Source organism: Panthera uncia (assembly GCF_023721935.1).
Source record: "Panthera uncia isolate 11264 chromosome B3 unlocalized genomic scaffold, Puncia_PCG_1.0 HiC_scaffold_1, whole genome shotgun sequence".
Classification (NCBI taxonomy): domain Eukaryota; kingdom Metazoa; phylum Chordata; class Mammalia; order Carnivora; family Felidae; genus Panthera; species Panthera uncia.
Window position 1 is genome coordinate 12,127,178 of NW_026057582.1, and position 25,001 is coordinate 12,152,178.

A 25,001-nucleotide genomic window follows, 5' to 3' on the forward strand; every position below is an offset into this window, starting at 1 on the left:
GCAGGACGGTGCGTGCAGGCAGCGCGAGGGAGCCCCGGGCCGTCACCGGCGCGACCAGCGTTCCGCCTCCTCCGCTCCCTGCGCTCCCGCCACCTCGGCAACTCGGCGCCCGCCTCCCGCCTCCGTCCGCGGCCTCCGCCGCAGCGAGGCTCCCGGCCTCGCTCCTGTCTCTTTAAATGGTGGGGCCAACGGGCCGCCCCTGCAGCTGCTGCCTGGGTGGCCCCGCGCGCCGCTATTGAGGGGCGAACCAAGATGGCGGCGGCTTTGGCTTCGTGAGGAAGACGGAAGAGGCGGTGGCAGCGGCGAAGGGAAAGGGACTTCCAGGAGCCAGGAGCGCTCGTGCGCTTGGGGGCTCTCGCAGTCTCCCGCGCAGTGGTAGCAGTTGCAGCAGGAGCAGGCACCCCTCGGCTGGGGACATCTGAAGCAGGGGAGCGGAGCGGAGCCACTGGCTGCGGTGGCAGGGCCAGGTATAAGGAAGGAAAACATGGCGGCGGCGGCCTGAGGAGGCGGCGGCGGCGCGGGAAGCGGCTTCGCGGAGATCATGGCGGAGGCGGGAGCAGGGCAGTGACCGGCGCCTCGAGTTCCTAGCGCATCGGGGCGGGAGGCTGCGAAGCGCTGCGCGCCCCTGTCGGGGCGGCCGGGCTCGCCGGGCCTGGACAATAGCGCCGAGGAGTCGGAGGCGAGGAAAGGCCGGGGCCCAGAGCTCGGGCCCGGGAGCGGGCCATGCGGGCGGCCCCGCGGCCCCGCAGCGGCCAGCGGCGGCAGTGAGGCTCGGGAGTCCTCCGCTTGCGGGCGTCCTCCTGCCTTGGCTCCCGCCTGTCCCGGCCCCCCTTCCTGGGCGACGCCAGCGGGGCCTCTGCCCCGGCCCCCGGGCGGCACGATGACCGACACCCGGCGGCGGGTGAAGGTTTACACGCTCAACGAGGACCGGCAGTGGGACGACCGGGGCACCGGGCATGTTTCGTCGGGCTACGTGGAGCGGCTGAAGGGCATGTCCCTGCTTGTCAGGGCCGAGAGCGATGGTAAGTGAAGCCCTTTGCGGCGGGACCCTTGCTTCCCCTCCCTCACCCCACCCCGGCCCTGGGCCACCTCCCTGGTTGGTTGGGGCTAATGCGGGAACGGAGGGGGCGACTGGGGCTGGGGGCGACTGCCGCCCTCGGGGAGGACGGGCCACCAGCAAGCACCCCAGTCCTCCCGGAGCTAGCTGCACGGGGAGCGCTCGAAATGTCTTTTTCCTCCCAGCGCTTGGTAGCACTTGGGGGGACGAGGGGAGCCCAGCACGCTTGAACTGTGCTGCCTGGGCGTGTGGAGAGGTCGGGGGCCTAAGATCGGGAGCCCGGACTGTTCTTTTGCACTGGAGTGACCTTGAGAAAGGCACTGATTAATCCGATCTTCTGCCTTAGTTCACTCATCTGTAAAGCAGGCGTGAAACTTTCTCGGAGCGAAGAAAGTTCTTAGGTGTTTCAGTCTTTGGAGAACGTTTTGCTGTGCCCCCCCCCCCCCCCCTTTTTTTTTTTTAACTTTTTCTGCTACAGTTTTTTGATCGTGTTGCACGTTGGCAACACTCGTTCATGAATCTGGCAACTCTGCATTCGGCAGAGAAAATGCTGCTTTGCCGTGAGAAGATCGCTTTGTGTCCCCCCAGTGTTGTCTTTAACACAAATACAGATTTTTGTGTATTGTTTGTGTAAACTTCTTGTAAGCTTGGAATAATTTTATACGAGCTGTTTTTGTTTGTTTTTGATTGCTTAAATGTATATTCATTATTTGGTTGGTTCAATTAACAGGTGGGGAGAAATTGGCCAATAACTTTAAAACCTTTTGAATCCGCCTTAGTGCCCGTGCTTCACATGTTTTGAAATAGCCCTCCAGGTTCAAAGACCCAGTTGTTTGAAAATAAGTGTTTCACATTTTTCAAGACTTACTTTATTTAGGGATTGCCACTTCTCTCTCTTTGTGGCATAGCTTGAGTTTCATTTAAAATGTTCACGTCAGGTGAAAGTGTTTTCAAATTGTTTCTCCCGAATTTGAAAACTTGTCTTGTTACATTAGTGTATAATTTCACTCTAGCTGTTTGTTTATTAGGATTGTAGTTGTTCTGTATCAGAATTATTACAAACTCGTTTCAAGGAATTTTAATTGGACTTTGAACCCTGAACTCCCCATTCCATGAAAAACAAACAAGACTCACCCTTCTGTAATTGAACACTCAAGGGACATCGATTTTCAATTTGATTTGAAAAATTGTAATTTGGAGTTATATTGGCCACAGGTTATCTTTATAAGGCTACCCAGAATAGCCCAATTGGAGAGATTATTTCCTTTGGGAGGGATTTAAAGGATTTTGAATACATTGGGAATATTTTTCTGAGGCCTATTATTTGCCTCTTAAAAATACAAGTTTGAATGTGTTAGCATGCTTTTGTGTGACTATCACATAGTCACCACTACTCTGACATCTCCTCCTTTGCATGTTTGGAAAACTTTTTACATAATGAGTTGAAAGAATGGGCTTTGTAGGTTCAGTTAACTTCCAAATGAAAGTGTGGGTAGATTTGAGGTCAATTCTTTGAAATCTCATAACTTAAAATAACATGTTTAACATTCACATCATGTATTTAATTGGACTCATTATGCAGAGTGTTTTGTTTAAAGTATTAAGTGTTATGTTTTAATGTCCTACTATCCTAGGAAATCCTACTGTTCTAATGTACTGATGTAGGGATCTGGTTGTTTCCCATTTTTATTTTTACCTCTTTGGAAATAGCCCCTAAACTCCCTTCCTCCCTTTGGTAAGTTTGGAACTCTGCAATAAAACAGGTTGAATGGCAAAAACAAAATGGTTTTAATTTTTATCCATTAGTTTTATTTATTTTTATTAATTGATAGAGAAAAAGCTGAACTAAATATAACTGATGTGCCTTTGTTAAATTTAAGATAAAGGAAAACTAAATCCAAAGAGTGGGTTTAGAAAATTCCAGCACACTTATGGAATAATGTCGTAAATAATCTCTAGTTTGGGGGCGCCTGGGTGGCTCAGTCAGTTAAGCATCCCACTCTTGATTTCGGCTCAGGTCATGATGTCACAGTTTGTGGGATCGAGCCTTGCACCAGGCTTTGCACTGACAGTGCTGAGCCTGTTTGGGATTCTCTCTCTCCCTCTCTGCCCTCCCCAACTTGCGCATGCTCTATCTCAAAAATAAATATTTTTAAAAAAACAATTTAAATAATCCCTAGTTTGGTTAATGTTTTTTCTAATAGGAAAACTCCAAATAGGATTCAAAGTAAAAATTTATTGAGTACCTGCTATGTGCCAGAGACTGTTTGCTTGTGTCATCTGGTGTAGGTACTGTTATTAGCTATATTTTGCAGATGGGGAAACTGAGGCTCAGACAGCTAGCCTATGGCTTGAGACTGTTATTATTTAATTATCATTAACTGTTTATAGTGTGTTTTAAATTCCCATTATTGCTGTCTACTTGCATTTGCTGCTTTATACTTACAGACTCAAAGCTTATTTCAAAGAACATAAAAAAAAATTTTTAGCCTAAAGATATTTAAAATTATAGTTTATCTTCATGCCAGATGGAAGTTTTTATATGGACTGCTAATTTGGGTCATCCATTATTGTGTGCTTCTCCCATTCTCCATTATAGGATAATTGAGAATCTCTGTATTTATTGTGGTGAACAAAATGGAAAGTATTTCTGATTTTCCATAAAATGAGCCTTTTATCTTGTTAGAGGCCTTTATACACTACACCAAAAATCAGGAAGGCCACTTCTGAATGGAAGTACTTGTGGCCTCTCTGTTGACAGGGTGCATCTTTGTAAGTATGTGCCTTTCCCCTCTGAACTGAGTGGCTTGGCAAATCTGTAGCCCACCTTGCCTTGGAGGAAGGAATGTCCTGCAAGCTATCGAGCCCATTTTTTGGGGGTTCCTTATTCAGTAGTTCATAGTGGTAAAATACTTTGTACGAACACAACCCTTTCTTTAATGACGATAGATTACTTCATTTCTCAGGTACCTGCAAAATTCCATCTAACAATAAAAATTACTTGGTATTGTGTTTTTTTTCTTCTTTCAACTTCTGCTGTACCTGTTAAGTTGCTTGAAGTGAAGGATAATAATGTCATCCCTTACCTTGCCCTCTCAGTTTATTATTTCAGATCATTCTAACGTCTTATTGTGGCTTTTACCACTTCCATCTTCCAATTTTAGAATTGATAAAAGAATTTGGAATTTCTCCACATAGTGAAGGCTGTCTTTTTTACATAAATCATATCCATGTTCTTTTTTTCTGGATTACTTGCCAAGCATCAAGAATAGTGTTCTTACATTTGGTTTTTACCTTAGGTTATATTAAGTAATTTTTACATTTCAAAATAGTTTCACCTATTGTCTGACTTACCTATTTCAGAGTTTAGAAGGTTAAATTTTCAGTATTACTTGGGGCATGAAGAAAACGAGACGGGGAAGTGTTTTTGTCAAGGCAGAACTGCTACTGTGGCGAAAACTAGAATCCTGTCTGCCTCTTGTAGAACGTAGTAGTAGGTAGTGGCTCACCCCCACTATAATTAGAAAAGGAGGTCAGAACACTTTAGGTGGAAAGCCTGTTTTGTTTGGGCTGTTGTGGTGATTTGAACAGAGATAGTAACAGCATTTTTTTTTTTTTTCGCTCTCATAAATTAGTAAGCAGTATAGAATCTTGTGTACAGTTGGCATTCCAGATTTAGCTGCTAAGGAGAGCTTGGTATCAGTAGTGGGAGAAATATTTCACTTTGAAAAGTCCGTTTAAAGCCCCCTGTTTTTTGTTTTTTGTTTTTTTTCTTATGTAGACCTACTTTTGTAGAAAATCAGTAGGCCTAGGGTGAGCAAACCCTTATTTATCATCTGTTGCAGGTGGTAACTTCGACAGTTTGAAGTCCATCAGCTAGGTCGGGTATAGGTGATCGGGCTGCAGTGTAGTGAAAGTTTGACATAGGCGTGGAACCTCTTAATGTAATGCCACCATTTTTCCCCGAGGCTTCATTTCAGTTTTTAAACGCTGTGTGTAACTTGAGCCACAAAATCAGGAGAGAGGGACTTGGAACACAGAATTGCTATAGGTTTAAAGTGTACGCTGCTGTCCTATCCAGATGATATTTTGGACTTGAAATAACTCATTTTTGATGGTGTTTTATTTCCTCTAATGAAGCACAGTACTGAAGCTCCTGCCCTTAGTTTTGAGCATTAAGGACAGTATACCAGACATGAGTAGATGTTAAACTGCTTACCGTGGAGTGACAGCTGGACTTGTTCATTCTGAAATCTTTAATTTATCCAAATCTAAACTGTTTCTTTTCTTTTCTTTTCTTTTCAATTTTTTTAATGTTTATTTATTTTTGAGAGAGACAGAGACAGAATGCGAGGTGGTTAGGGGCAGAGAGAGGGAGACACAGAATCCGAAGCAGGCTCCAGGCTCTGAGCTGTCAGCATAGAGCCCGACGCGGGGCTCGAACTCACGAGCTGTGAGATCATGACCTGAGTCAAAGTTGGACGCTCAACCGACTGAGCCACCCAGGAGCCTCTAAACTGTTTCTTTAACAACCTGAACTTGATTGTTGGTTGATACTGAAAATAGAACCATAAAAGTTATAGAAACTGTAACATCTCATTTCTCCAGTGAAAGGAAATGCTATCTTCTAATCAAGTGAACTTTCTAGCTAAATAACACTGTATCAGAAGATTAAAAATCTTAACAGTTTTCTTGGAGTGTTTTCTAAGTATTATTTGCTACAATATTTTTCTTAAGCAATATAAACCTGTTGATTAATCTTTCATTGAAATATGTTTCTAGATCATTGTTATCATTACTAATTTTTCTACTATTCAGCAGCACAGTGATGCCAGTGAAATGATATTTTGACCATGCTTTAAAAAAACAAGTACTGAGTGCTGGTTATGTAGTAGATGCTGGGGTTGGCACTTGAAATTTTTGGTTAATACAACAACCCTAGGGATATCATTTTTTCTAACCATAAGTCTTGCTCTAGTGACTCTTTGATTAAATAGTTTAGTTCTGTGGTCTTTTTTTCCTGCACTCAGCCAGAAATCTAGATTTTTTTTTTTTTAATGTAAAGTCTTTGCATTTTAAAACATTTGCATGAATTCAGTGTATGAATGTGTTAGACTACAACCCAAACAGGCTGTCTGCTGGCTGGATCCAGGTGGCAGGCACTAGTTGTAGGTTCTCTGATTCAGACACTTTTGGAATGATGCTTCACTGGTGTGCTACCAACTACTTCTCATCCCACTCCCTGGAGGTATTTGTTTTGATCGAGGTGTGTTGGGAATTGGCAGCAGGATACAAGAATAGATTCAAGGAATACATTTCATTTTACAGGAGGAACAAAGATGTCATGAAGCAGGGAGGTAAAGTTTTTAATGACCTCAAATCATCTATACTCATTGTTGTACTAAATGTTTTATTGTCCATCGTTCTTGCTTATCTATGTTTGACAACTTCTACTTACAGTTGTCTTGGTGATGTTCTGAGTGGCATTTTCCCTCCTATACCATTGTTCCCCCGTTTCCTGAGTGTACAGACCTCCTTTTTGTCTATATATTTAGGGCATCTATGTTAAGATACACAGATCTGTCATCTAAAAGCATAGTAAATCATTGTATATGTTTAATTCCTGCAAGTATACTGTTGCTGGCATAGAGTAGCATTTCTGTAACTTTCTTCCCCAGGAGATCTTTATACTGTTAGAACTTGGGATCCCCCAAAACTTTTGTTTTATGTGGGTTGTATCTACTGATATTTGCCATATTAGAATTTAAAACTAAGACTTTAAAAAGCTTTTCTTAAGTCAGAATTTAGTGAGAAGAGTGTCTCTTGTTTCATAGTTTTACAAATCTCTTTAGTGTCTGGTTTAATTTCTTAACCTGCTTCTGCATTCAATCTTTTGCAATATCAGTGTCAACACTGAGAAAAGTAAGGGTGAAAAAGGTAAATAATATTTTAGTCATATTATGAAAATAGTTTTGATTTTCCAGACTCCTTGAGGTCCCCCACTTTGAGGACAGCTGGCATAGAGATTGTTTCTAGGTTTTTACCATTACGGACGCTGCTAGTGACCCATTTGTTCGTATACTTGGCACTGTGTGAACATGTAGGCTAATTTCCAGAACTGTTAGACCAAAGAGTAGTATGTGTTTAAAAGTCTTTTAGATACAGATAAAGTGACCCTCCCCAAAAGTTGTGCTGGTTGTCAGTCTTGGTATTAGTAAAAAAAAGAATTAATTTTTTTTTAAGAAGTCTGTGTGCAAATATGGACTCGTAGGCCTATCAGAGCTTCTTTGACATAGACTCCAACAAGCATTTGCTGTGTAGGAATACACTTTAGCTCACCTGAGGGTGTTTGATTTTGCTACTGGTCTGAATGATAGATTCTGCAGTGGCAAATTGAATTCCATGTATTGATGCATTCCTTTTAGTTTGATCATGGTCTTCATTTTTCTTTGTGTCCAGTATATCCTTACCAACTGGCTTTTCTCAAGTCTTTGATATTGGGGTTTGCTGTGTAGGCTTGTCTTTCTCTAGTCTGTGTGACAGAGTGTCTTTGTCAGATGAGGAGGAGGTGTCATGGAGAGGGTGAGAGTGAATTCTTCTTGGGGGATAAGGCATCTTTTATTGGAGAGGATGGGTATGTTTCTCAAATGAAGTTTGGGTGGAGACTCTTGTGCATATGTGCTTCGGTTATTAAGGTAACATTGGACCTACCTGGTATCAAAAGCACGTGTTCTCCTTAATGAGAACCAACTCTACCTCCTGCAGTGTTGCTTGAGGTCTGCTGCTACGGATCATCTTCCTCATTTTCCCCTGTTGTCTCTGCTACCATGATAAATGCCTCTCACCTACAGTTGAACTCTATATCCCCAGCCATACCCATATATTACTAGGATGAAATGGCTATTCCGGGTACTGTAGCTATAGCAACTGAGACAAGTAAACTTGGGAGAAGGGATTGTGTTAATGCGTATTAACACTCAACTGGTTCTTTTTCAGTTAATTGGAGAGGTGTTCATAACTTGCTCTAGTAGAAACTAAGAGATAGGGGAAGGGAACCTACCCAATAGATAGCCTAGATATAAAACTAGAAATATGTCTTTGTTATTATCTTAGCCCCCAAACTAAAAGGCAGTTTTCATGCTTCACCTTCTGCAGCCTACTTACTGCTTTCTTAGGGAGCATGGTATTTGGGGACCAGAGCTGGACTTCCTAAGGTGGTATATTAGGTCAAAGCCATGGGATGTGACTGAAAATGTGTTTCAGAATATACTTCCCTTTAACATCTTGAGCGGCCCAGAAAAAAAAACTTGCCAACATCAGAAGCTTCTAGTTATGTGCTTATTCTTGCTTTAGCTAGGGCTTTTGGAGGGAACACTTGAATTTGTGGTTTTTCCTTTCTAATTACCCTTAACCCTGTAATTTTATGGAGAGAGAGTTTTGAAGCAAATGCAAAAGGAGTTGGTACCTGAAAAATAATAGTTGTACCACTACCACTTTTTGTTCTTAGAGCGGCCAGGTCAGGTGTGTGTTTTTCTTTTTCTTTCTTTCTTTCTTTCTTTCTTTCTTTCTTTCTTTCTATTGAAGTATAGTTGACACACTGTTACAGGTGTGGTTTTCGAAAGCACAATTTGAAGTGGTAACTCCACCCCTCTGTTTACCCCTACTCGAACTTTTTAAAAAACTTTTCAAGTGTAATACATCAAAAAGGCACATAGATCGTAAGTATTCCACCTGATGAATTTTTGTAAAATAACCAGCACTCTGGAAGCCTGTCCCTTCTCAGTCACTATCTCTACCCGTGTATGAACACCACAGGTTAATTTTTGCTAGTCTTTAAATTTTATGTAAATAGAATTATATGGTAGATATTTATAAGATTCACATATTTGGTTCACTCATTAACACTGCTATGTGGTATTCTACCAAATGAGTATTTACACTTTTTCAAAAACATTGTTCACATGCCATATAATTCACCCATCCAGAGTGTATAATTCAGTATTTTTCAGTATATTCACAGGATTATGCAACCATCACCACAGTCTAATTTTAGAATATTTTGTCCTCTCTGACAGAAATCGTGTAACCATCAGAAGTCACTACCTATTCACTCCCCTTTCCTCCCCAGCCCTAAACAATCACTAACCTACACCTCTTTCTCTGATTTGTACACTCTGTACATTTCATACAAATACAGTCATAGAATATAGGCCTTTATGATTGGCTTCTTTCACTTGTAATGTTTTCAGGTTTTATCCATGTTATGGCATGTTTTTTTTGTTTTTTTTGGTTTTTTTTGTATAGCTGAATAGTATTTACGCGTTAGTTTTTGGACATTTGGATTGTTTCCACTTTTTTGCTGTTATGAAAAAGTGCTGCTAAGAAACTACATGTACACATATTTGTGTGACCATACATATGTTTTCATTTCTCTTGGGTATATACCTAGGAGTGGAATTGCTGGTAACTCTAGCAATTGAGGAACTGCCAAACTGTTTTACAAACTGGATGCCTTTTTACATACCTCAAGCAAAATGTATGAGGGATCCAATTTCTCCACATGGTTGGCAACACTGTCTTTGATTATAGGCATCCTAGCAGGTGTTAAATGGTCTTATTTGTGGTTTTTGTTTGCATCTCTTTAATGGCTAATGATGTTGAGTATCTTTTCTTATGCTCATGGTCCGTTTGTATATCTTTGGAGAAATGTCAGTTCAGATTTATTGACCAAAATTGGGTTGTCTTTTTATTATTTAAGTTGTCACAGTTCTGTATAAAAATCCCTTAATCAGATATATGATTTCAGTTATTTTTCCCCATTCTATGGGTTGTCTTTTCACATTCTTGATGGTGTTATTTGTAGCACAGATTTTGATTTTGATCCTATCCAATTATCATTGATCAATGATGTCCAATTTTTCTTTTGGGTAGATCATGCTTTTTTTGCAGCTTAACTTGTTTGTTTTTTGTTTTTTTGTTTTTTGGTGGTTTTTTTTTTTTTTTTTTTGGTTCATTTATTTTGAGAGAGAGTCCACATGAAAGTAGGGGAGGGGCAGAGAGAGAGAGAATCCCAAGCAGTTCCTGTATCGTCAGCAGAGCTTGACACGGGGCTCAAGCCCACGAACCATGAAATCAAGACCTGAGCTAAATTTGGACACTTAAATGACTGAGCCACTGGCGCCCCTGTGCAGTTTAACATTTATTCATTCATTCATTTAAATGTTTGTTTATTTTGAGAGAGAGAGACACACAGAATCCAAAGTAGGCTCTGAGTCAGCACAGAGCCCGATGCGGGACTTGAACCCATGGACCGCGAGATCATGACCTGAGCCAAAAAAAGTCAGACGCTTAACCAACAGAACCACCCAGGCACCCCTAATTTTAAAGAGGCATTACTTATTTTGGTTCTAAGACACAAGACCTCTTGGATCTTTAATCCAGTTTCAGTCTGTTATTTATGTAGTTTTTTGAAGATGGATTGTTTTTGAGGATGTGATAGGTATTTCAAAGTAGGTTTTGGGAAAGTATTTTCTGCTAGAAACCACGTTTTGAGTATAATTGTATGCCACAACTCATCTATAAAAAGTTAAGTTTGATCCATAATGTACCTGAATACTCTGATTTCACTGGGAAACGACAGATTGCAATTTCTGTTCTAGTATTTACAGGAAACAGTGGAGGAATATTTACAAAGATAGTTGAAGGCTTTTAATAATGTTGACTCTAGATATTCATGTCCTTGCTGCTTTTTCTTGTTATGAATGCAACACTAGACAACTTCTAATTACAAAATTTAAAAGTCCAATAATTGTGCATAAAGAAAATTGAAGCACGGGGAAATTTATCAAAGTTTAGTTTTTAAGGGGAGTCTGGGTGGCTCAGTCGGTTAAGTGTCTGGAGCCTACTTCGGATTCAGTGTGTCCCTGTCTCTCTGCCCCTCCCCTACTCATTTTCTCTCTCTCTCTCAAAAATAAATAAACTTTTTTTTTTTTTTTTTTTTAAGTTTACTTCTGAGATAGAGTGTCCAGAGAGCAGGGGACAAACAGAGAGAGAAAGAATCCTCAACAGGCAGCACAGAGCCCGACGTGGGGCTTGAACCCACGAACTGTGAGATCATTACCTGAGCTGAAGTCAGACACTCAACCGACTGAGCCACCCAGGCGCCCCAACAAAGTACTAGTTATTTTCTGAATATCGCAAGTCTTATGGCCAGGGGGGAAAAATACAGAAATGTGCAAATTAAAATTAGTTTACTATCCGAAAACAATTGATTATTTGAAGACGGAGAAGTGTGGCAATTCTGGAACAGAAGTAAGAGACTTTCTGAAGGTGAAGCATATTGTGGGGATGTACTGGGGAAATGGATCGTATCCAAGTCCTGATGTGTTTCAGAGATTTAAACCCAGGTCATCCTGCTACGTGCTGTGCCATGTCACTACTCTGTGCTGCCCGTAAGGTGTTAGATTTCTTTTACCACCCATTCCTCACTCTTCAGATAATTGTGTTCTTCTTGTTAAAAGTAAACATAATATATCAAGTATTTGTTGGGTTACAAGTTTTATTATATTTAAAATTGTTTTTAAAACACTGTTTCCTTAACTGAAGTTACATTTGTATCAAGTGTTCAGGAAAGGAAATGTGTGTGTATGTGTGGAATGTAATTGTGCTGCTTTGCAATCACATAATGGAATGTTTTGTTTTGTTTTTCTCTTGTTTCCCAGGTTCTCTGCTTTTAGAGTCCAAAATAAATCCTAACACCGCATATCAGAAACAACAGGTAAAAATGTGAAGATGTTATGTTTTACCTTGTATGTTATCCTCTCAGTTTGGTGATTAAATGAAAATTTTACCCTTGATTACTTGCAATGAGAAATTCAAAACAGGTTACAGCATACTTTCCTAGTCTAATTCTAAAATGTGATTTCAACCAATCTCTATATAAAGCAATCATTTTATTTTAAATTAAAAAAAAACTTCAGGTTAAACTTAGTTTATATTTCAGATATTCTAGCAACTAAGATTTAATTCTCAAAAGTTAAAACTAAAACAGTATAGTTTTCTGGTTTCTCCCTAAAGAAAAAAGTGGCTACTGATACAATCAGCTGTTAACACAACGAAATGGTAGAAACTGCTTTCTTTGCTGTTGTAGATGCTAGTGCAGAAGGGATATTTCTGTCCCTATACAGCAATCCAGTGTAGGTAAGAGTCTGATTTCTTACATAGCCTGAATAGGACCTTATGGAAATATAACAGTGATGCAGTTTGGTAAGACAACTTTTAGTTTCAGTATGCTCTTTCTTGTATCCTTCAGAGAGCAAGTGATAACTGAAAGTAAATCTTTCTCTATTTGGTACCTAGTAGCACTATCATCAAAGGGTATTTATTCAGAACACACACACACACACACACACACACACACACACACACACACACACACATCCACTGAGTGCTGTACAAAGCCAGTAAAAGCAGTATCAGTCCCCGCATTGCCCTGAAGGTATAGATGTAAAATAATTTAGACTAAAGGCTATTACCAATGCATTCATATGTGTATATTACTTTATAAATATATTAATCTATAAATAAATTGTAAAGTGCTTTGCTTCATCACTGACCATTAAAATACTACTAGAGGAAAGTTAGTGTTGGCTTTGCACATTAGATCCCTAAAGATTGTCACTTGGTTGAGTTCACACAGAGAGTATATGGGAAAGCTGATATTAACTCCTAAATCCGTTTAGTGGTGATGTATTTGTCCAACAAACATTTGGTACAGTTGAAATATTTTCTTGATAGTCGAATGTTCTGCTAACACCGTTGCATTTAGTGATCTTAAGAAAACCATTAAGAACCGTTAAGATTGGTTGATTGGAGTGGCTGGAGACTAGAGTATTTGCTATTGCTATTCTATCCCTAAATACATAAATTAGTGTTTTGAGGTTTTAGTTAGTTGAAGAGTAAAAGTCATCTGAAGAAAAAGGAAAGATCAAGTCTATTTTGAGGATGAATGAAGAGCTCCGTATGTCTTAACCTATAGGTTAATGTTGGATGATAAACAAGATGATTTTAGGCTCTTTAAGGAAAACAGAAGAGCAATTCCTAAAAATTTTCAAACTTCTAAATTTGTCAAATGAACAGTTAAGAGCATATGTCTAACTGTGCACTGATATTTTTTTGAAGGTTATTTCTGTATTTTTATTTAACTTTATTTTTTATTTTTTAAAATTTACATCCAAATTAGTATATAGTGAAGCAATGATTTCAGTAGATTCCTTAATGCCCCTTACCCATTTAGCCCATCCCCCGCCCCCACAACCCCTCCAGCAACCCTCAGTTTGTTCTCCATGTTTATGAATCTCTTTTGTTTTGTCCTGTTTTGTCTCTTAAAGTCCTCATATGAGTGAAGTCATATGATTTTTGTCTTTCTCTGACTAATTTCACTGAACATAATGCCCTCCAGTTCCATCCACGTGGTTGCAAATGGCTAGCTGTGCACTGATTTAAGCCTGTAGATGAATCTGAATTTACATTGTACCAGAGTAATTGCTTATGGTTGTATTAAATCTGTCTTATTACTAATGTGATCATTGGTTTTAGGTTTGTTCCAGTAGGTGTTATATTATCAGCAATTTTCACAACAGTATGTATTCTACCTATTTTAAAGATGAAGCAGACTCTAGGGGGTTTCCCAACTGACTAATTTCTGGTGTGTTGATCTTACAATGTTAATATAAATTATTTTGAGTTTGAACTGCTACTCAGTCACCGTGGAACAGATGCATGCCTGGTATCTATGATCTCTAGAAGTTCTTGAGGACAGTAAAAAGGAGTCTTTGAGCTGTTTTTTAAAATTTTGAATAAAAATTGTGGATTTATTCTATTAGTAATACTGCACAGCCTATTCAAATGATCATTTATTTACTTCTGGTTGGCATCACTGTAGTTCAGCGAGAGACTACTGGTCCTCATGATGGACAGTTACATAACTGACTGAAAGGAATTAATATGCCGGTTAGGAGACAGATTTTTATTTATTTTTATTTTTTTATTTTTTTATTTATTTTTTTATTTAAAAAAAAATTTTTTTTTTCAATGTTTTTTATTTATTTTTGAGACAGAGAGAGACAGAGCATGAACGGGGGAGGGGCAGAGAGAGAGGGAGACACAGAATCGGAAACAGGCTCCAGGCTCCGAGCCATCAGCCCAGAGCCTGACGCGGGGCTCGAACTCACGGACCGTGAGATCGTGACCTGGCTGAAGTCGGACGCTTAACCGACTGCGCCACCCAGGCGCCCCAGGAGACAGATTTTTAATCAGGGGATCCATCTGTGTACAATAAGGGGTATCTTTGATAGGGAAAAGTATTAGAAGCTTCCTCCATGTAGACATATCTTTTAAGTTACCTTAAAGATGGACTAGTCATGTTTCCTTCTTAATACAGGAACCTTTTATCATCCTGGTAGATGCTCACCTAGCCTTTGCTTGGCTCCTTGCAGTTATTTCTTAGATTGAATTATGTTTTCTTTATGTTGTACTCACATCCTCCTAATTCTGACTTCTCCTAATTCTTTTCTTTGGACCAGCCTGAAAAAAAATGCTATATGGTAGCTGTTCCATTAGGCTTCTTTTTGAATGTAATTCTCCTTGGTACCATTCAAAATTTCATATATGGGTCACAAACCTCTCTCAGTTGGAGGGCTTATTTTTGAAATAGTTGATGACTCCGGAACAGTGTATATGCTTATTACTGTCAGTAAGTTTGAAAAGATATCTTAGACCCTGTAAATATTTTTACTATTCATTAAACTTATTACCATTAAATAAAAGCCTGTCCAAGTAGGAGCAAAGGAGTTGTGGGTGGTAGGAGCATCTTGCTTTTTGAACTACAGCACTTCGGTGAAGGTTAAAAAACTTTCTGCCCAGATAAGTGCTCACATATTACAGATTTAGCCAGTAATTTCATGGGCTTCAGGTGCCCCAGGTAAAGAACATCCAATGTGGACAGTAGAGAGATGAGAGAAGGAATTTTGTTTATTAATCCCATCCTCCTAACGTGCCCTAATTAATGAATGCTCAGGCTTCCTTTCTGGGCATTGTGACTAGAGCATAAAATGTAACTAGTGTTCAGGCAAAGGATTGATACAGTGTTTAGGTATGTATCTTTTAGTACATTTAGATTGGTCGCTTTGTAGTACTTTTTATTTATTTGTTAACTTCTCCTTAAGGAAAACATTGTTTTCATTTTATAGCCAGATATACAGAGGCTTGGCAATTACCAGTATGGATGTTGCTGAGTACTGTTCACACGCAATTCCTTGTTGCTTTGTTTATTTAAGCCTTATACTTTAAAGTAGTTTGTGATAATTGATACTAATCAGACTTTTTTTTTCTCTCAAGGATACTTTGATTGTGTGGTCTGAAGCAGAAAATTATGACTTGGCCCTTAGCTTTCAAGAAAAAGCTGGATGTGATGAAATTTGGGAGAAAATATGTCAGGTAATTTTAGGAAACTAGAAAGTTAACATGCTCTCTGAGTATATTGTTTTTTGCTGCGCTTTTAGCTAATGCCCAAGATTTTAAATAGCATTTCATATTTCTTAAATTCACTGTTGTCTGCGAAAAGCTTGATTTATAGGCAAGTGCAGTTTATTTACCTCAATCTGTGCTGAACTCCACACTTTCATATCCAGCTGTCTTTGAGAGCTCCTCCATGAGTGTTCACTAGTGTCTCATTTAATAGTTCAGAACCGAACATAATCTCATCTGAATCTGTTCATTCTCCCATCTCCCTCATCTCAGTAAATGCCAGCCAGTTGCTGAAACCAGAAACTTGTGGGTCATATTTATCCTTCCTTCATCACTTAACATCCATTCGGTCCTTCAATTACAAATTTTAAATTCGTTCACTTCTCTTTATTTTCACTGCTACCACAATTTACTAAGCCACTGTCATTTCTTGCCTTGTTTATTGCTTTCACCCTGACTGGTCTTCGCAAATCCATACCACAGCTAGAAGGATCTTTTTAAAAATGCCAATCTGATCTCACTTTGTTCAGTAACTTCTAGTAGTTCTTGACTATCTGTTCCACCTCATCTTGCGTGTTCTCAGTTGATTCTGGAATTTCCTAGTGACTCTGGTACCTCTGGTCACATGATCTCCACCGTCTTGTCGGGTATGCATTTGTCATGCACTCTGTTTTGCATTTATTATATGCTAAAGCCACTGGCTCTTGTTATAGACTCATTTAAACGATTGCATCCTAAGGACAGTTGCTCAGTCTCCACATTTATTTTAATTGGAGAATAATCTTTAGCAGGTTCTTTAATTTATTGGTTCTCAAAGCGTGGTCGTCAGACCAGCAGCATGACCTGAGAACTGATAGAAATGCAAATTCTGAGACCTACTGAATCAGAAGTTCTGTGAGTAGGTCCTAGTAATTGTATTTGAATTACATTTGAACAAGCCTTCCAGGTCACATCTTCTCTGTAAAGGGCGGGATAGTAAATATTTCAGGCCTTGTTGGCCATGCAGTTTAACAGCCATTCAACTCTCCTGTTGTAAAATGAAAGTAGCCACACGTGATGCATACCTAAAGAGTGTGGTTCTCTGGTAATAAGATTTATTTACAAAAATTGGTGGTGGGCCATGTTTGGCTATCATTTGTCAATTCCTGTTTTAGGTGATTCTCAGTGCCCCCTGAAGTTTGAGTGCCATCGCTTTAATAAAACTGCAGTGTCCTTGAGGCACAGTGTTTCCTTATTTGCAGAATTTATTTCTGCTTGATCGCCTATTCAGCTGTGTTCTTCACATATTAACGTGACCAACAAACTGTCCCTTTTTGCTAATGTGTGAAAGACTGACATTTATATCTGAATTCCTTTTTTCTTCATTCTTGTTCTTTGCTTTCTTTCCCATATGTTTGTTTTCATAGCACTTGCCTCCAGATTTTGTCCTGTGTGTAGTAGTTCTCCCATAGAGAGAGGAGATTGAAGAGCTCGGTATACTAAGGGCACCCATTGCTCAGACAGACCTTGTTCTCCTTCACTTTTCTGAGTTGAACAAGCTCACCCTGGACACAGTCTATTAGGGCCCATACTTACACCTGGGACTTCATGTGTTGCTGTCATGACAGGCTTTAATAAATTTAATAAATTGCCTTTAATAAATTGTCACATCCTCACTATATGTATCCTTAGGCTGTAATTCTTCATTTACACTTGGGCCATAGGTAGTAGTATTTGTATACTTTGTCTCTAGTAACTTTCCTGGGACTCACTGGCTATTTTATGATTTTCTGATCTTCCCCTTCAACTTGTGCGTACTTTAGATTCAAATTGTTGTTTCTCAGTCAGTCTTTCATGATCCTGTCTGTACTTCTTAATTTCTAGATCCTAGCTCTAAGGAATGCATTACCTTTTGCTCTTTTGAGATCTTAACATGTTTTTCTTACTCTTGAACTCTGCTCGTTTCTTGATCTAGAAACAGCAAAAAGTCTCCCCCATTTTCTAGTATCCTCCTTGATAGTAGATACTAGGTTTGTGTATATCTCTTCTTCCTTACACTTTTCATGGCCTCCACATTCTCATTTTCATTTCATTTCATTTCATTTCTAAGACTTATCCTTTCTCTTAAGGAAGACTTGTAGCTTATTCTCCCTTTCTTCTGTTTTCATTCTTCATTACTTCTTCTCTGAAAGTAAGGCTGAAACATATTTGTCAAATCATTACAATTCCACGTTGATTCCCTGAGTAGATCAGATTCCAAGAATATCCTAACCACGGTTTGATTCCCTTCATATTTGCAGATAAACTCAAGATAGCATTGTCATTACAGTAAGGGTTTTTGTCCCTTTACATTTGGTTTTTTAATCAAATGCTACTGTATTTCTATAGGTAAAGGCATAGCCTGAGTATCAGGAATCTAAAGCTGTTTTGAGAGTTTATGTAGTTAACAAATCCAAAGCCAACTTGAGACTATGGCTGGTACAATTCGTGAATGTGCCTAGTTGCCTTTCAGTGGTTGTTGCCCACTGGGTTAAGGTCAAGATGATATCAACTTGGAGCATAATTTCAAAACCTATTCCAGGCCTTCTCCCCTTCCAATATCCATTAACAGTCTCTCTTAAGCATGCTAAGCAATTTCAGTTTCTTGGCCGTTTCATATAAGGTCTAAGTTTTCCATGCCTTTATCATTCAACTTGGCCTGTTGGGCTGCTAAATTTAGTGACAGTGTCTCAAATTATAGGGCTAAGATAGCAAAACTTATTTTATTTCAAAATAAGTCTATGCCCTTTGGTAAAAATATCCTTTTACCTTAAAATGTATTTAATTGTGAACCCTGAGAGCCCATATATTGACATTAAGTTGGGGCTTACAACACTTTTTGGGCTTCTTGGAAGGGATCATGAAACCTATAGATTTGGGTGAATAGAAAGGAAAACTTCCATGGTTTGGTTACTTTTAGTAGATAACCTTGGGGACTCTTCTCTACTGTGCTCTACTACGTGTATGTTACAGTTGCTTTTTATAAATAGTTTCACTTTTGTGTAAATATGCTTGTTTCCCATAGTTTTTCTTAACTGATATTTTGGGGCCACCAACCAGCATTCATAGCATATCACTGACCCACTTTGGTCCAAAGCCAGTTTGCACATGTCATTGGCCCTTGCTTTCAGGAATTGATACTAAAATTTTCCTTGTAGCTTATAATTAATTACATGTTTTCTGTGATCACAACATTATGATGTTTGATATTTATTTGAATTTTACTTAAACTTTGGTGGCTCTCCTGGCATACAGTGCTAGGATTCTTAAAACATCTCTTGTATTCATCTAAGAATATCATTTAGATTTGCTTGATTATATTCTATGACAGCCATCGTAAATCTTATTTAATAGGTTCAAGGAAAGGACCCTTCAGTGGATATCACTCAGGATCTCGTAGATGAATCTGAAGAGGAGCGTTTTGATGATATGTCATCACCGGGTTTAGAATTGCCATCTTGTGAATTAAGTCGCCTTGAGGAAATTGCAGAACTTGTGGCATCATCTTTACCTTCCCCCCTGCGTCGTGAAAAACTTGCACTAGCACTGGAAAATGAGGGTTATATTAAAAAGCTCTTAGAGCTTTTTCATGTGTGTGAGGATTTGGAAAATATTGAAGGACTGCACCACTTGTATGAAATTATCAAAGGCATCTTCCTCTTGAATCGAACTGCTCTTTTCGAAGTTATGTTTTCTGAGGAATGTATAATGGACGTCATTGGATGCTTAGAATATGATCCTGCTTTATCACAACCACGAAAACACAGGGAATTTCTAACAAAAACAGCCAAGTTTAAGGAAGTGATTCCCATATCTGATCCTGAGCTGAAACAAAAAATTCATCAGACATACAGAGTTCAGTACATCCAAGATATGGTTCTACCTACCCCTTCAGTCTTTGAAGAAAATATGTTATCAACACTTCACTCCTTTATCTTTTTCAATAAGGTAGAAATTGTTGGTATGTTACAGGTGAGTTAGATCATTTTATTTTCCTACTTAGAGATACTTCTTGATTGATACCGTTTAAACTGTTAATTGATTTAGCAGAAGTAATTTATTGTTCCTTTTAAATACCTAAATTGAGTTTTGATTTTTGTCTGAAGGTATGTATGTTGGTGTTATTAGAAGAGACTATATAATATATAATACTGTGGGACCAGAGGGGTGTTATGTTTACGTCAGGGAAGGTAAATGTGATAAAGAAGTCTAGCTTGAAGAAGTTAAGGGAATGGTCTTAATGAAATGGTTGAATGTAGAATTAACTGAAGAATATAAGTTCTGGGGCGCCTGGGTGGCGCAGTCGGTTAAGCGTCCGACTTCAGCCAGGTCACGATCTCGCGGTCCGTGAGTTCGAGCCCCGCGTCGGGCTCTGGGCTGATGGCTCGGAGCCCGGAGCCTGTTTCAGATTCTGTGTCTCCCTCTCTCTCTGCCCCTCCCCCGTTCATGCTCTGTCTCTCTCTGTCCCAAAAATAAATAAAAAACGTTGAAAAAAAAAAAAAAAGAATATAAGTTCTGTAGAATTGGTAACACTGCCAAATTATAGTTGCGTGTCTCCTTAGCAAAGGGCATGCATGCTTCTTTATTAGACGAGTAGGGGGAAGTTGGATGTGGATATGAGTTACAGCTCCACCTGTCACTTAATAGCTATGTGACTTGGGCAACTTTCTTAACCTCCTGAAGCTTCGGTTTCCTGATCGGAAGGATGGTGATATTAGTATCTACCCTGTAAAGTCATGTGACGATAAAAGATCATGCATGAACGTGATGTAAGCCTTTTGAGCATTATTTTAAAGTATCTATTAATATTTGCCTTACTAAACCCCAAATTTTCTTTTTACAGTATCCCCAGTCTCTCAGGTCTGGTGTTTTAGGGGTGCTTGTATCAGAATTGCCTAGGGTGTAATGTTTCCTGGATTCTGCACAAAGCCCAGAAATCAAAATCTATGAGAGCTAGCCAGCAATCCACATTTGTAACACCTTCAAGGTCCAAAAACTTCTCAGGATATTATCCTATAGTGTAGGAATTAGTCTAGTCTAACCGAGATAAATCTTTGCGCTATGCACAAAGTTCTATGATTTGTGCACCTGCCATGTTTTTTGTTTCTTTGATGCCCATGATATTGTAAGAATAACAGACAGATGATATGACTTGAAAGGTCTAAGACTTTACCTCAGATCTACAAATAATTGAAACCTGGTTTTGTTAAAGGAGGCAAATAAATGTCAGTAAGAGCTGCTTGATAGGACATGTTATGAATAAAGTAGTAAGTTTAATTTTTATGGTTGTTCCTTTTTAGAATATTGATGTATTTTCAGGGTTCTTGCCTTTGTCACCTTAAAGAAACAAAACTATAAGTTCAAATAAAAAAGTCTTTTTTTTTTTTTTTTTCATTTTTATTTATTTTTGAGAGACAGAGCACAAGTGGGGAGGGGCAGAGAGAGAAGGAGACAGAATCCAAAGTTTAGGCTCTAGGCTCTGAGCTGTCAGCACAGAATCCGATGTGGGGGTCGAACTCACAAACTGTGAGATCATGACCTGAGCCAAAGTTGGATGCTTAACCGACTGAGCCACCCAGGCGCCCCAAATAGAAAAGTCATTTTACCAACACTGCTGTCCTGGAGCTAGGAATAATTCCAGTTCATGTTGACTGATTTGACATGTTCTCCATTCTTTTTAAGAGAGACATTTAAACAAATAATACAGTCAATACAGTAAAGGACAATAGTAATCTCTGTACAGTGTATTGTGATTGATATAGAACAGGGAGAAGGTTCCAGTACCAATTTCTATTTGTTCTTTGATAAGCATCTAGTTTTTACTGGAGCCTCTGTTCTGGTTTCCTTGATAGTCCTGAGTGCTTCTGGTCTTTTCCTTTAGCTTCACATGATTCTCATTTTGTTATGCAGGGATTTGTCACTTCTGTGTTTTCTTGTTCTTCATACCTGTGAGATGCCAGTTTTATTCATTAAGTATGAGTAATTTCAAGTTATTGAGTCTGTTTCCCTACAGTATGCTTTGCAGAATCTTGGCTGCCAATGCTGTAGTTTTGTGTCTCATGATGCGGGGCCACTTAGATCCAAAGTGCTGGTACGAAGGAAAGAATTTTATAAATTTTGAAAAGGGATGATTGAGATATAATTTAAACCAGGTTCTACCCACCTTATGTACACAATCATATTCTCCCCTTACTCTTAACTGCTCTGTGTAACATTAAATATTTAAAAAAAAATTTTTTTTTTAACGTTTATTCATTTTTGAGAGAGCATGAGCGGGGAAGGGGCAGAGAGAGGGAGACACAGAATCCAAAACGGGCTCCAGGCTCTGAGCTGTCAGCACGGAGCCCCGATGCAGGGCTCGAACTCACAAACTGCGAGATCCTGACCTGAGCTGAAGTCGGACGCTCAACCAACTGAGCCACCCAGGCACCCCATATTAAACATTTTTTTTTTTTTTTAAACATTCTTATTCTCTGAACTTCTGTATCCCCAAATAGAGCAATTCAGAGAATCTTTTTCAATCATTTGATTTCCACTTGGTGGGATATGTTATATCTGGGATGTGTCTTGAATTTGGGTGCCACTTGAGGTATGGTCTGTTTGTATATTTTAGAAAAAGTAAAGGTAGGATTAACCAATTTAATATCACAGAAAATGTTTCCTGAGCACGTACAACAGAGACTATGGAGTTTATATTCTAGTGGGAGATTACATACACACATATGCATATATCTATACATACATACTAAGTATATATTTTTAACTTAGGCATGTCTGTAGGGCTGAAGTAGTGGTTGAATCTAACACTAGCTGAGGTAGTATGGAATTAAAGTATAACAAAATTTTTTATATCGATATAGATATTTTAAGTTTATTTTGAGGGAGACAGAGACAGCATGAGGGGTAGAGATAGGAAGAGAGAATCCCAAGCAGGCTCTGTGCTGCTAGCTATGGAGCCCAATGTGGGGCTCAGACCCACAAACCATGAGATCATGCCCTGAGGTGAAACCAAGAATCGGACGCTTAACTGACTGAGCCACCCCAGTGCCCCAAAGTATAATAAAATCTTAGTGAAAAATAGTGATGGAGGGGCGCCTGGGTGGCTCAGTCGGTTAAGCATCCAGCTTCGGCTCAGGTCATGATCTCGTGGTTTGTGGGTTCGAGCCCCGCATCAGGCTCTGTGCCGACAGCTCAGAGCCTGGAGCCTGCTTCGGATATTGTGTCTCCCTCTCTGTCTGTTTTTCCCCTGCTCACAACACTGTCTCTCTCACAGAAATAAATAAAGCTTTAAAACAATTTTGTTTTCAAAATACATTTTTAAAATGTTTTATTTTTGAGCGAGAGAGCATGGGAATGTGAGCAGGGGAGGGGCAAAGAGGGAGGGATAGGATCTGAAGTGGTCTCTGTGCTGACAGCAGAGAGCCGACGTGGGCTTGAACCCACAGACCATAGGATCATGACCTGAGCTGAATGAAGATGGAATGCTCAACCACATGAACCACCCAGGCACCCCAAAGGAAGCTTTTCTTAATTTTTACCTTCATTTGAGAGGTTGTAGAACCTTACCCTCTAAAGGTAAGGTTTTAAAATCCTGTGTAAATGAGGGGGTTGCGAACTATAGCCCATATCCTTTTTTAGAAGTCAGGTTTTATTTGAACACAGCCACGCTCATTTACATATTGTTTATGGCTGCTTCTTACTATAACAACAGAGTTAAATGATTGTGGCAGGGACCATATGGTCCACAAAGCCTAAAATATGCACACGGTGGCCCTTAAATAGGCTTAGGAAATTAAAGCCTTGCCCAAATATAAAGAATAATTTTCCTTTATAAATCCCCAGTTTCTCCTTTAATAGTTTGGTTTCTCCTCTCTTTTTAAAGAGTACCGTTGCCAATACCATCTTTCCTTTTTCCAGTTACTGAGTTTGTACCTTCTCTAGTATCTGAAAATTATGTTTTAATATACTCTTACCATTAGCATAAATTTGTCCTTTGATTTAACAGGAAGATGAAAAATTTCTGACAGATTTGTTTGCACAACTAACAGATGAAGCAACAGATGAGGAAAAGAGACAGGAATTGGTAAGAAATTTGATACTTATGAAAGGCACAAAACTAAAACAACAGATCTTTTATATTCACTTGTCCTTTTCCTTCTTTTAGGTTAACTTTTTAAAAGAATTTTGTGCATTTTCCCAAACACTTCAACCTCAAAACAGAGATGCTTTTTTCAAGACTTTGTCAAACATGGGCATATTACCAGCTTTAGAAGTCATCCTTGTAAGTTTGTTTCTATGTAATTTCCATTATATTTTTAATCCACAAAGATAATATATTTTTATGTTACATGCAATTATTTGGTTATAGCCAAGATTTAATATTAGCTGTGTATTATTACATACGGTAAAAACTATGAAATTCTAGTGGTAGAGAAGAGTCCTTAAACCTTATTGAAAGAATACTCAGGAATTTTCCGTATTTTTAAATAAATTGTTAAATTTGCAGCCCGTTGAAATGTTACAGAAGAAAAGTAAACAGGAATAAAAGAAAGTATAACTTTATCCACAGAACAGGTTTTACGTGCCAAATTACCTTGACCTCTTTCTTACTGCATTGTTTTCTTATAATTTGTTAGGTTTTGGGTTTACGTAGCTGTAAGTTCCATATTTTTATAATTCTAGGAGAAATAAGTGCTTTTTATCTGCAGGGCATGGATGATACACAGGTGCGAAGTGCTGCTACTGATATATTCTCATACTTGGTTGAATATAATCCATCCATGGTACGAGAGTTTGTCATGCAGGAGGCACAACAGAATGATGATGTAAGTAAGAAGTTAACAGAGCAAAAAATAACCAACAAGGTAAATATTATTTGCGCTAACAGTAAGTATTTGTACATGGGGAGCTGTAACTGTATTTACTATTTATTTTTAAAGATTCAAATAGCTAATATTTGGGAAAAGTGTAGCCATAATACACATGGCTTTTTCTTCCCTTAAATTGGCTCCTTAGTTTATACAGCAGTTATTTGTTAATGCTCACCTTAAGTTTCTTTTTAAATTTTTGAGATCACATTTCTTAATTCTGTCATTAATTTGATATGCTATCTTATTTGAATCATTAATCAATAAATTGTTCTTCTGTATGTGGAATTATAAGTAACTTCCCTAGGAAAACATTGGCTTTGCTAGGGATAGATTCTCGAAAACACCAGGAGTGAAGAAAGGAAGCACAGTCCCTTGGAAAAGTATTTAGGGTACTTTCTTTACTGCCTGACCATTAGGGAACGAGCTGTGGCCTTGTTTTCTCTCTCTCTCTCTCTCTCTCTCTCTCTCTCTCTCTCTCTCTCTCACACACACACACACACACACACACACACACACACACACACACACAC

At 39.0% G+C, this 25,001-nt stretch overlaps 1 protein-coding gene across 2 annotated transcripts in view; it reads left to right on the plus strand.

Moving 5' to 3' along the window:
- Positions 1–42: 42 nt before the first annotated feature.
- The window catches only part of PPP4R3A (protein phosphatase 4 regulatory subunit 3A), a 38,903-nt gene continuing 13,944 nt past the window's right edge, over positions 43–25,001 (plus strand). The window contains exons 1-7 of one of the 2 annotated variants that reach the window (XM_049612311.1): positions 43–1,022; positions 11,779–11,834; positions 15,455–15,553; positions 18,956–19,573; positions 23,607–23,684; positions 23,766–23,882; positions 24,310–24,465. In XM_049612311.1, coding sequence (XP_049468268.1) covers positions 881–1,022; positions 11,779–11,834; positions 15,455–15,553; positions 18,956–19,573; positions 23,607–23,684; positions 23,766–23,882; positions 24,310–24,465 — 1,266 coding nt within the window. In that variant the 5' untranslated portion in view covers positions 43–880. The remainder of the gene's footprint in view (positions 1,023–11,778; positions 11,835–15,454; positions 15,554–18,955; positions 19,574–23,606; positions 23,685–23,765; positions 23,883–24,309; positions 24,466–25,001) is intronic. The other variant, XM_049612312.1, reaches the window with a different exon arrangement.